At 34.1% G+C, this 12,469-nt stretch overlaps 1 protein-coding gene, 2 long non-coding RNA genes and 1 pseudogene across 8 annotated transcripts; 1 reads left to right on the top strand and 3 right to left on the bottom strand.

Moving 5' to 3' along the window:
- Window positions 1-413: 413 nt before the first annotated feature.
- Window positions 414-3,957, bottom strand: LOC105969595 (F-box protein At2g35280). Its single transcript, XM_088821911.1, has 3 exons — window positions 1,527-3,957; window positions 1,051-1,216; window positions 414-941 (listed from the first exon to the last, which is right to left on the bottom strand). The coding sequence occupies exons 1-3, from the start codon at window positions 1,667-1,669 to the stop codon at window positions 543-545; spliced, it is 708 nt and encodes a 235-aa protein (XP_088678037.1). The 5' UTR covers window positions 1,670-3,957; the 3' UTR covers window positions 414-542.
- Window positions 3,958-4,580: 623 nt separating this feature from the next.
- On the bottom strand, window positions 4,581-6,114 carry LOC105969596 (uncharacterized; annotated as a pseudogene). Its single transcript, XR_016033151.1, has 3 exons — window positions 5,692-6,114; window positions 5,404-5,469; window positions 4,581-5,238 (listed from the first exon to the last, which is right to left on the bottom strand). The product of XR_016033151.1 is annotated as an uncharacterized LOC105969596 (transcript).
- Window positions 6,115-8,019: 1,905 nt separating this feature from the next.
- On the bottom strand, window positions 8,020-11,631 carry LOC148768545 (uncharacterized). Of its 5 annotated transcripts, none has more exons than XR_016033148.1 (5): window positions 11,412-11,631; window positions 11,144-11,294; window positions 10,836-11,036; window positions 8,873-8,943; window positions 8,020-8,324 (listed from the first exon to the last, which is right to left on the bottom strand). It is a non-coding gene; the product is annotated as an uncharacterized LOC148768545 (long non-coding RNA). The 5 variants fall into 5 exon arrangements; XR_016033149.1 differs by having other exon boundaries at window positions 8,021-8,324; window positions 10,836-10,975; XR_016033146.1 differs by having other exon boundaries at window positions 8,873-8,972; window positions 10,836-11,294.
- On the top strand, window positions 10,067-10,567 carry LOC148768546 (uncharacterized). The gene is made up of 2 exons (XR_016033150.1): window positions 10,067-10,322; window positions 10,386-10,567. It is a non-coding gene; the product is annotated as an uncharacterized LOC148768546 (long non-coding RNA).
- Window positions 11,632-12,469: the final 838 nt, after the last annotated feature.

The raw sequence follows: 12,469 nt of genomic DNA, 5'->3' as shown, positions 1-12,469 counted from the left end.
CGGTTGTTTTTAATATCGAAAAACACATAAATGAGCTCCAAATATGGAGCTAAGTTCATTCTAAATGCAGTGGTGTAAACGGGACGGATCCTGGAATTAGTTCTTTATTTGGAAGTGAAAAACTACCACACGTAACTTGGCAAAATCGGGTTTTCGAAGATTGGAATGAAAATTTTTTTTTTTTTTAATTGAAATGTTTTGGATCAAAATCAATCGAATTTGGAAATTTTGCAGACATAAGTTGAAATATTAAGAAGAAATCGGAATTTTAGGAATTATTCGGTAACCAAAGTTGGATCATATATTGGAACGGTCTAAATAATCTCGAAAAAATAGAAATTGGAATGAAAAAATTATTTTAAAGTTGAAAATATTCGAATGAGAATCAGCGGGAAATCGGAAATAGGCTACAATGGAAGAATCACATAGCTTTCAAGTGAATTTATTGTTATTTAGAAAATCACTAAGTTGAAGTTTTGAATTCATCGATTGAAACAATGAACACTAGCTACCTTACAGATAATTGCTAATAAATCAAACCATTAAACAAAATTGTATCTACCACTAAGTAAATTAATCTCTTGATCAGCAACACAAGCCTCGCACGTGACATCTTCCTCTACTTCAGACCATCGACTTTTCCTGTGATGCTGATCTCGTGTTGTACAGCAAACCGGCGGCTCCAGCAAAACCGGGTTCTTCACCCAAATCATCTTCAGAATGCTATTCAAATTATTGCGGCAAATTCGAAGCCTTCTCTTCAATCCATTCGTCTTTTTCATGTTCCCCAATAACTTGATGCCCTGTTGCTTGAGTTCTTCGTTCCCACTGAATAGTAAAACAATGCAGGTTACGTACAGAGCGCCTGTGTGGCCGTTTTTCACCGCCTTCTGTAAGTGCATGCACGTTGATTCCAGATTCGTTTTGTTGAAGTAGTCGAGCTGAAAAAGATTTAAAAAAATAGAAAAATTAATTAAATTTTGATTAATATAACTTAACTAATTCGAAAAAGTTCGTTGGTAATTAATTTTTTGAAATCAAGAAACTTACAACTGCTTGTCTATACAACGACTCGGGGTTTTCGGATTGTAGGCACGTATTCAAGAATGTTTCTTGTTCTTGGCTTATCGGTTTCCATGGTATGATCGGAACCTCGTCTAGCGATACACGTTGATACACGTACATATCTTCCGCGATTTCATTCAACATCTTGCAGCTGTGCCAAAAAAAAAAAAATTGTGTTTAGAAAAATTAAATATCCAAGGTATCGTCAAAGATGATGCTTACACGCACAAACACACATCGCTCAAGATTATATCAATTGATAATTAATAAAAGAAAACTCGATAACCCACATAATATCCGGATTCAAAATTTCAGTTTATAAAGAATTGGTTGAGATCGAAAAGAAAATTTAAACATCTTAAATAAAGGAAAAGAAACAAAACGAACGAAAATAAATCAACGGACGTAAAACCATAATCATGCAAGAACATGTTTCTTGAAGTTGTATTATATAAACATACCTTAATTTGGCGTTGAAGATGTCCTTGATGGAAGACGATGCAACTCGGCTTAAAACTTCGGAAACCAATTCATGGGGAATACTATCGAACATACTCGAAACAGCTTTAGTGTTTCTCTTCTTGTTCTTGGGATTTCTTGTCATGTTGGATTAATAATCCTTCAGGCGTGTGATTGATTATTATTTTTTTTTTCTTTCTTCGGTTCTTTTTTCTGATTTACTATAATAGACGTTGAAGTTGTTTATATAGATAATTCAGAGATAGAGACCTGAACTAATTAGGAAATAAAATCTATATATATATAAAAAGACAATCCTTGGCATAATATGTCGACACGTGGCACTCTTTAGGGTTTTAAAACCCTAGGGCCTTTTTGGTAATATCTTGGTTTTCTAATGGCGCTTTTGTTATTCAAAATAAAATCTCCACACGATATTAAAACTCATCTCCTGTTCAAAAACTTCCACGATTTGAAAACTTCTCCCTCAATCACGTTTGCATCTCCTCTCTTCAACAAATGGCCGGTTTTCTTTTTTCCATGTTTTCCACGTTATGCATAATTCGTGATTTTGTCGACGTCGGATGATCGACTTGAAGTGGAAAGAAATCTGGGGAGTTGAAGGCGTGTACAAGGTCGCTTTTCCTCTGCTCTTCAAGTTTAATTCAATGCGCTTAATTTTATTGTCCATCAATCTGTGTTTAGTGGGATGCTGTCGGATTCGGATTTCTGACAATTGTTGTCTTTGGAATTTCTTATCACATTATATTTTAGTTTTGCTTCGATTCTATTTGTCGTTTTCTTGCCATAATTTTTTGCCACGGGTTCACAAAGTTCTCTAAGCGTTTATTTCTCTAACATCTTCTCAACTGTTTTAGCATGGTTATTTTCAAGCTGTGAATGGATAGCATGGTATTGTAACTAATTATGTAGTCTAAAAAATGCCTGTTTTTTTCTTTTCTGTAAGGATTCTGTCAATTATTGGTATTCAATTTGAATGTTTTTCATTTTTCGTAATCAAGTCCTTTGTTATGGATGAGTCGGTACAAGTTAAATAGCAACGAGGGGAAAGTTACTTAATTCAGGCTTTTAGATTTTCTAAAAATACGAGAAGAGAAATTCCTAAGATTAAACCGTTGCGATTATCTAGCTTTATACAATCTTCTGTTATACAATAATTTTGCAGGTATATTCAACATCAGTTGATCACTTGCTATGCTTTTGTTTTTCTATTCAGATTTCATCTTTCCCGTGCCTCCTTTCTTTGTTCCACGTAAATATACTTTTGAATTTACCATTCAAACGATAACTCTGTGATTGCTATTTTGCTTGAACTAACTCAGGATATAGCAATTTTGTGAAGCAACGAATTTTATCCAACCCCTGTATATTCAAGGTCGAAAAGGAGATTGCATAGGGATGTAGTCTTTCTAATATTTAGACTCCTAAAGGTATGTTGTTATGGTGGAATAAATTGGATTTAATGTCTAGCCATTAACTCCAATTTTCTCCACCGAGAAACCCCCATAGGGCCTCTTCATCGAGAGAATGGAGTATGCAAAGATTTGCTACTTTTAGAGAGTGCTAAGATTTCATTTTAATTTGTTTGAAATTTTGATACGGGCTAATATTCTGAATGTTTCTTTTTTTTTTTTTTTTTTTGTAATTCATGAACTCAATGGAGGAAATAGAAGTTCGAGATAGAAACGATGGTGAGTATTTTGAATTTGTCGGTTTTAATCTTCAAATATCTCTTTTCTCGATTTTAATTTGTACCAGTAAGAAGCCTTTTGTTGTTAAAATTTTATTTGTGTCTATGTATATTGAACCTCATTTCAAGCTCCACCGCACAAACAAGGTCTTCTCTAGAAATGGAAACCAAGATTCACTCAAGGGTTGTCGGCCTTGGATCAGAAACAGGCTCCACGATTGTTGATGTAGGAAGTTTCGCTAAAGGCAAACGAAGACGAGCCACTCAATGAGAAATCGGGTGAGCATATTTTCATGATTAATGTAGTTATTGAAGAAAGTGAACAGTTTGGAACTGAGGAGTAGGCAATGGAGCAATATGGTCCACAACTATTGACAGAGATATGTTATTGGACGCACTGGCAGGTCTTCACTTTGTGCTATTATTATTCCTAAGAATCTTTCTGCTAACTACTAACAATTTTAATTTTTAGGAGTGCACACATATATTTTAGACATATATAATTATAACAACATATTTTAGACATCTATGGATGTTGTGGTCGGAATTGACTATTACTAATGGATGTACAAAGAGATTAAATTTTTAAGTTAAGACAATGAATACGTCCCATTCTGATAAGTTTCATTTGCTTTTATCAAGTTTTGTTTTTCTCCATTCTATAGTTATTTGTTCATGATTAACTGTATGTTTTAGTATGTTAAAAATCATATGTTGTATTCTGATTATGATGCTTTACAGGTTGCTGAAATATTTTACCAAGTTATTAAAATATTATACGCATATATATGTTCATATTTTTATTCGATCCTCAATTAGAAATATATACCTTTCACTGAAGAAAAATATAAATATGTATTTACCGTGCATCGCATGTTAATTGGTAATCTATATATATATATATAAAAAGACAATCCCATGGTCTAATATTTTGACACCTGGCAATTTTAGGGTTTCAAAACCTAGGCAACCCTAGGGCAGTTTTTGTAATTTTTATAGTCTTAAGGATTCTTTTTTAATAATATTTTTTTGCGGTTTTTCATCTGCCACGCCTAAAAGAAACTTCTCCCCATAACTTCTTTCTCCTCTGATTTCTGTATCATCCATCTGATACAACCGCCGTATATTCCATCCATCTGATTGGGTTTAGCCGGAGCCAAGTCCCAAGTCGTCAATGGATCAGTTTTCATCACACTATCCCAAGGCAAGTTGTTCTCCAACGGCTAGGTATAATTTTTGCAAATTTTTCAGAATTTGTCCAGGAGTGGGAGTGGGATGAGCCTTTGCACAGCCGCTCAGTGCAAAGGCATTTGAGGATTTCTTGCCTATACAGTATGTATTTTAATTTTTCGTTGTCTTCTTCATGATTCACTTGGGGAAATAACATAATTTGGATTTTCAGTTATTTTCTTCTTAATTTTGATTCTTTTTTTTTTGAATATCAATTGGTGGGATTCTTAGTTTATACGTTATGTGAAATTTTGATTCGTAAGAAATACATGAGTTTACAAATGTCATATAAGAAATACATTACATAACCCCATATTTGCTTAAAATTTTAATATTTGGAATTTCTTAGTTGATTATTTCGTTTCTTACATTACAAATGTTGATTTTTGTGCTTGGAATTGAACTTGGTGATGTAGATTTATGTGGGATTCAGAAAAGTCGTGTTATTGTTGCTGCTGCAAAAGAAACATGTATATTTTTGATTGTATTGTTTCTTTTGCAATATTTGAAACTATAGGGAATCTTCTCGAGGGGGAAAAGATACTCGTAGCAAAACTAATCAATTTCTAGTAATCAAATCAATATTAATTACCTGTTGTCTCGATAACAATATGATCGAATTTTCCTTTCTTTCGACTAACTAATTCTCCAATCATTCTGACAAGATCGCCCCTCACGGTGCAACAGAGACACCCGTTGTTGAGCATAATAATGTCCTCAGTTCCAGCAGCTTTTGCGGCAACTAGAGAGCCATCAATGTCAACTTCACCAAACTGAAAGAAAGAAAAAAAACACCCGAACAAGGCAATAGAAAGTTATTACAACCACACTCTAAATCGACTCCAAATAAGTTTTTTTTTTTTTTTTGAATCTTTTAATCCCATCAAGAATCTAGACATTTCCAATTAGTCGAGCCGATTACACAGACGGCATTATACCTCGTTCTCGATGACTGCAATACGTTTCCCGTGATCGGCGGTCAATATGTGGTTTAACAAAGTTGTCTGTCAAGCAATTAAAACACAAGTGAGAGGGTATATTAGTCAAGAATCAAAATTCACTGCTGTAATACAAAAATTATCAGAAATCAACATAGAGAAAAAAAAAACCATATTTATCATAAATTCAGTTTAGCATATACTGCAAAATTGAACACAATCGATAAAACCCATCTTCTAATTTGCAATTAAACGAAAAAAAAAGCATAAATTAGAGTAAAAAAGAACCTTTCCAGAGCCCAAAAACCAGTTATAATGGTGGCCGGGATTCTATTATCCGGAGGAATTTTAGTCACAGAATCAGAACCCTCAGTCTCCGGTGCTGACGTGGCCGCAGCTGATACGGCGAACCGGCGGGAAAAACGCTTACTCGGCCGCTCCGAATATACAAACCTCGAACCGCCATAGGTGGTACTGGTAAAAAACTTGCGGCTTTGAGCAAAAAAATTAGGTCTGTTTCTGTATAAGAAAAGGGAGGAATGAATAGAGGAAATCGGCGAAGATTGGGTTTTGGCGAAACCGAGAAATGAAGCGACCATTTCCACGGAGAGTGATGTGATGGACGCCATTTTAGGGCTCCGTTGAGGGTTTTCAGTGCGTGTACTGTGTGTAAATGAAGAAGACGGGGGATTGGGTTTTAATTAGAAACTAGTAATAAACCAAAGCGTTGCACGGTGAATATAGTGAATAATGTTGTGTTATATTATGGCACATAATCGAATAGAGTGGGAAAAAGTAATTTTAAGAATTTTAGAAAAACCCATGGAGTTTTATCCGGAAAAGAAAAGGATAATCTATCGAGTGAATTTTGTTAATGATCATTAAAATAATAGTTATATGAAGTAAAACAAATTATATTATCTCCAACTGAAAATACAAAATATTGTCATAACCAAATAATACAACTACTTTTCTTCAATGTACTTTCATCATCAGTGCAAATAATAACACAATAACAACAAAATAAAAACAAATGCTTAATTCAAATCAACCATTACATGTAAATAACATGTAAACAAAATTAGATTCTTATTTGAGATAATTACAAACAACCTAAAGATAATGCTGGATTAAGAAAAAATGATCCTTGTTTGGACAATTACAACCATCCATTTGAGGTTCTCTCTTCACTTAGTACCCTTTTTTTCAACCTCCTTATTGTATTCATAATCATTTAGAATATTGTTTAAAAAAAAATAAAACATAACGGGATCTCATGATGCGTACCAATAGCTTTTAAGCTCATTATCCAAATATTTAAAAAATTAAGTTTAAAAATAAGACATAACTATAGACCAACTCTTAAAATAGCTGAGCATATGTTTACAATAAGGCAGAATCAGAAGATGGAATATTTCCTCTTCATTTGCACGTCTTTTTTGTTGCCTAATAACTTTAGTCCGAACCTCGTAAGCCTGAATGACTTCTGCTAGCTGTTGCTTCAAATTCTATATAAAATACTATGATACTGAAATAATGACAAAAATCCACATACATACATAAGCATGGTAGATATAGTTAAATCATTAAATAAAGCATAAATATAACACCTAATAGCCACATAATTTGAAATATGTGAGTAAGAGGTTTTTGTTACCCAAATTTCATACATAAGCACTGTAATACGTAAATTTCCACATAATTCGAAATTCATAAGGGAACGTTGGTACCCAAAATTTCCTATATAAGCACATTTATATTTGATAGGCTTCATCGTAATCAATAATTACTAATGGTGCAGTTTACTCATATCCAGATGAATGTCAATATAATCTAGTATAATGAGCATAAACCTCACTAAGAATACAAAAGAATTTCTCCATTCCCTTAATTAAAATTTCTATAACAAAATAAGAACTTGTTTTTTGTATTCGATAGTTCCCACCCAAGTGCAAACAGTGAAATCATAATAACCACAAAAAATTTCAAATCTGAAAACCTTTGGAGACCTAAAAAACCATAAAGCGGGATTGATCGATAATCATAATAAGACCCAGATTTTCGGAAGAACATAAAGTCGTAAATCTAGTGCATGGTCGATCCACTAACCTTATATGGGGGAAAATTTTGATAAAGCGACTAATAGTTATCATCTGCAAGAAAAGCAACATAAAATATAACTAATAGTATTTGAAGGAAAATAGTGTGTGTTTGTGTATGTTGAAAAGGGGGAGGGTGGTAACAAAACATAAGATGGCATAACCAAAACTCTTGGCTATCAATTAAAGAACCTATAAGACAGCATACTGAAGCCAACTTAACAATCCTACTACGGATATGAATGTGGCGGACGGAAAAGAATCATCTAACTGCAGCAAAACACTTAAAAAGACTACCACTAACTCTAAAATGCGGTAAAAAAATTCTAAAATACGGTAAAAAAAATTATGAAGCTAAAACCGGCCATTTGTTGAAGAGAGGAGATGCAAACGTGATTGAGGGAGAAGTTTTCAAATCGTGGAAGTTTTTGAACAGGAGATGAGTTTTAATATCGTGTGGAGATTTTATTTTGAATAACAAAAGCGCCATTAGAAAACCAAGAAATTATAATGAGCATAAACCTCACTAAGAATACAAAAGAATTTCTCCATTCCCTTAATTAAAATTTCTATAACAAAATAAGAACTTGTTTTTTGTATTCGATAGTTCCCACCCAAGTGCAAACAGTGAAATCATAATAACCACAAAAAATTTCAAATCTGAAAACCTTTGGAGACCTAAAAAACCATAAAGCGGGATTGATCGATAATCATAATAAGACCCAGATTTTCGGAAGAACATAAAGTCGTAAATCTAGTGCATGGTCGATCCACTAACCTTATATGGGGGAAAATTTTGATAAAGCGACTAATAGTTATCATCTGCAAGAAAAGCAACATAAAATATAACTAATAGTATTTGAAGGAAAATAGTGTGTGTTTGTGTATGTTGAAAAGGGGGAGGGTGGTAACAAAACATAAGATGGCATAACCAAAACTCTTGGCTATCAATTAAAGAACCTATAAGACAGCATACTGAAGCCAACTTAACAATCCTACTACGGATATGAATGTGGCGGACGGAAAAGAATCATCTAACTGCAGCAAAACACTTAAAAAGACTACCACTAACTCTAAAATGCGGTAAAAAAATTCTAAAATACGGTAAAAAAATTTATGAAGCTAAAATCCAGACTGACTGCTTAAAGAAATGAGAAAAAAAATCCAATGAGATGCATTTCTAAAATCTGCCCTTACGAAATAGAAACACGAACATAAACACAGTACATCACACACATATACATTGCATTGCACGGAACACATTAGTGCACACACTTTCATATCTTATATGAAGAAATAATTGAAAATAAGAACCCTATTGCTTTTCTCTACTGCTTTTAAAAAACATGCGGAAGTTAAAAAATTCATACCCGAAAAAACTTGATTTTCCCTGCTGCTTTTGTATGTTCAATTGTCAGAAAATTGAAATGATTTATACAACCTGCAGTTATACCAAATAATAAAGCTAAGCTGTGAGAAAGATAAAAGACATTGATAAATTAAAAGGACCTTGAAAGAAAGCAATAAAAAACATCGAAAAAGTATTGGACGTCACTATAGTGAAATGGTCACTCAAACTTTTCATGGAAATGTAAATTCAACATACTATGTCCAGATTCCACATAGGTTAATTAAATTTCAAACATAGCATTTAACTGAAATTACATGTCAAAATACTAATTTAATTTCTCACTTCAACAGAATACTCCTTTTTAAACCTAAACTATAGCAAATAAAATCATAACTCATTACTAAACAAATTAAAACAGTTTGGGAGGAGATGGGGACACAAAATTGTTTTATTTTTTTTCTTAAATAGCCCTTGGATTATCAAAAAATTATAAAAACTGCCCTAGGGTTGTGAAATCCTAAAGTGCCACGTGTTAACATATTCTGACATAGATTGTCTTTTCAAAGTGTCAACATAAAAAAATCCCACTTTCATTATTCATTATTTAAAGAAATAAAATTTATAATTCCACGATACTGTATGTGGATGTAGAAATTGTTCTTGTTTATTTATTATTAACTATTTTTTATTTTTTTTGCTAAAAAAATCCGGAAAATAATTATTATATCACATTTTGTACCAAAATTTTAAGAGCTAATTGCATAGACCCCCCTGTGAAATCTTGAATAGTTAAAAAACCCCTCATGTTAAAAATATTAGCATAGACCCCCATATATTATCATTGACAAAGCACACTGGCCCTTATTTCGAAATTAGCAGTTGACTTTTATGAAATGACTAAAGTAACCCTCATCTTTTTTAATAGTTTATATTTCAATTAAATAAATAAAATACAAAGAGAAAAATAAAATAAAGAAAAAGAAAATTCACCCAGCCCATCGTCTTCATCCCGCAACCAATTCTTCCATAAGCCCTCCGCTGCATCACCACCACCACGGCCGCATCACCACCACCACGCCCGCACCACTGCCGCAACCCAATTCTTCCATCGAGCCCTCCGCCGCCGCATCACCACCACCACGGCCGCATCACCACCACCACGGCCGCACCACCGCCGCATCACCACCACCACGGCCGCACCACCGCCGCATCACCATGTCTGCACCACGGCCGCATCACCAACACCACGGCCGCACCACCGCCGCCGCATCCCCACCTGCCTTCCCACCCCAAAAGAAAATATGCTTTATGTTTGATGGGTCTTTCGTATCTCTTGTAAATCAAGATGTTGGATCGAGTTACGTTTTGTGTGTGTGTGTATTGCACTGGGGCTGTGTTTTTTGTGCTTGAAGTGCTTTTTTCTTCCGGCGGGTTTAGATGGAGGAAGCAACTTTTGTTGCAAATGGCAGGTTATGAAGATGAATCGGTGGTTTTTGTTTGTTTGTTTGTTTTTTTTTTTTTTTGGCGTGCAGCAGATCTGAAGGAGAGGGGAAGAAGATGATGAAGTTTTGAGAAATTATGAAAATTGCAATTTGGTTCTATGCAATTTGGAGAGAGGGCTTTTCTGAAATTAGTGGGGATTGAATTGAAAATTCTGAAAACTTCATTTTAAGCTTATGAAAAATATTTTGGGTAAATTTATAAATTTCAAAAATTGATTTAAAGGGTATTTAGGTTTTTCTAGTTCCTAAACACGAGGCCCAGTCGCACAAAGCGCGAGTGTATAACACATCGAGCTCGTAGGGTCTTTTTTGGCTTTGACTATTTTTCACAGGGGGTTTTGTGCTAATATTTTTAACACGAGGGGTTTTTCAGCAATTCAAGATTACACATGGGTGGTTTTTGCAAAAAACCCAAATTTTAACTCAGTGGAGTTTTTTCAGCATTGACAGTACTATTTTTTTGCAAAGTGATATGTTCACCTGGCTCGAAGGAGACACCAAATTGGCAGGGCTATTACTATTAGCTGTATACGGAAGCATCGAACGACTGTATCTCTGAGACGGAATGCTGAGTTGTTCGTAAAGCGCCATCTTGTTTCTCGGAGGAGCTCTCGGCCCTCCTTTCTCAATATCATTCACATGAAGCCTCAGAACGTTTGTTACGTAGTAAATGAAGAGACACTTTCAAGAACAGAGTATTGTAGATATACACACACACGTATACATTAAGTTTATAGAGAAAATTCTTATGCTTAAATTTTAATTTTTTTGACTGAGATAAAACTAACCTGAATTGAAATACTATTTCTTCTCTATGCAAGAATGGGAATATTTCTCCAATTTAACGCATTTGTCTGTCTTCACAAATCCGAAATTGGAAAAACCCCATTTACGTATGATCTTCGTTGATTATAGAAACAATTGGATGCAGAACACTACCTGTTTGAATAAAGAAACTTAATAAGTGAACTTTTGGTATATATTTCTTAAAAGATAACAATGTGGAATTTAGAAGCCGAATTTGTAGAATTCATGTGCTAAATTAGAGATTGTTACCCTCCTTTTCTTTTGCAGGGAATGGAGTTGTATCCTCGTATTGGCAAGAAGTTTGATATCAAAGTTTTTACAAACTGCAGATTTGGAATGATGTCGTGGGCTGTTCTTGCTGTGACGTATTGCATTAAGCAGGTAGATAGCAATAAAGATTCTGATACTTATCCTATGTCTCCGTATATTTGGTCTCCAACATGCTTGGTACAAAGTCCTAAATGATCAATATATATAAAAAGACAATCCTTGGCATAATATGTCGACACGTGGCACTCTTTAGGGTTTTAAAACCCTAAGGCCTTTCTGGTAATTTCTTGGTTTTCTAATGGCGTTTTTGTTATTTTAATCGGTCAGTTTTATTAGTGTTTGGCAGTTTTTTCAAAATAAAATCTCCACACGATATTAAAACTCATCTCCTGTTCAAAAACTTCCACGATTTGAAAACTTCTCCCTCAATCACGTTTGCATCTCCTCTCTTCAACAAATGGCCGGTTTTCTTTTTTCCATGTTTTCCACGTTATGCATAATTCGTGATTTTGTCGACGTCGGATGATCGACTTGAAGTGGAAAGAAATCTGGGGAGTTGAAGGCGTGTACAAGGTCGCTTTTCCTCTGCTCTTCAAGTTTAATTCAATGCGCTTAATTTTATTGTCCATCAATCTGTGTTTAGTGGGATGCTGTCGGATTCGGATTTCTGACAATTGTTGTCTTTGGAATTTCTTATCACATTATATTTCAGTTTTGCTTCGATTCTATTTGTCGTTTTCTTGCCATAATTTTTTGCCACGGGTTCACAAAGTTCTCTAAGCGTTTATTTCTCTAACATCTTCTCAACTGTTTTAGCATGGTTATTTTCAGGCTGTGAATGGATAGCATGGTATTGTAACTAATTATGTAGTCTAAAAAATGCCTGTTTTTTTCTTTTCTGTAAGGATTCTGTCAATTATTGGTATTCAATTTGAATGTTTTTCATTTTTCGTAATCAAGTCCTTTGTTATGGATGAGTCGGTACAAGTTAAATAGCAATGAGGGGAAAGTTTCTTAATTCAGGCTTTTAGATTTTC

The sequence above is a fragment of the Erythranthe guttata genome, chromosome 8, assembly GCF_056151865.1.
Source record: "Erythranthe guttata isolate IM_541 chromosome 8, IM_541, whole genome shotgun sequence".
In the NCBI taxonomy this organism is placed as follows: Eukaryota; Viridiplantae; Streptophyta; class Magnoliopsida; order Lamiales; family Phrymaceae; genus Erythranthe; species Erythranthe guttata.
Note: the sequence above shows the minus strand (reverse complement) of the source record. Positions and strands in the feature narration are given on the sequence as shown.

Coding starts and splice junctions, on each gene's coding strand:
- LOC105969595 (XM_088821911.1), bottom strand. CDS start 1,669: ATGACAAGAAATCCCAAGAACAAGAAGAGAAACACTAAAGCTGTTTCG. Junction 1,217..1,526: donor ATCTTCAACGCCAAATTAAG/GTATGTTTATAT, acceptor TTTTTGGCACAG/CTGCAAGATGTTGAATGAAA. Junction 942..1,050: donor CGTTGTATAGACAAGCAGTT/GTAAGTTTCTTG, acceptor AATCTTTTTCAG/CTCGACTACTTCAACAAAAC.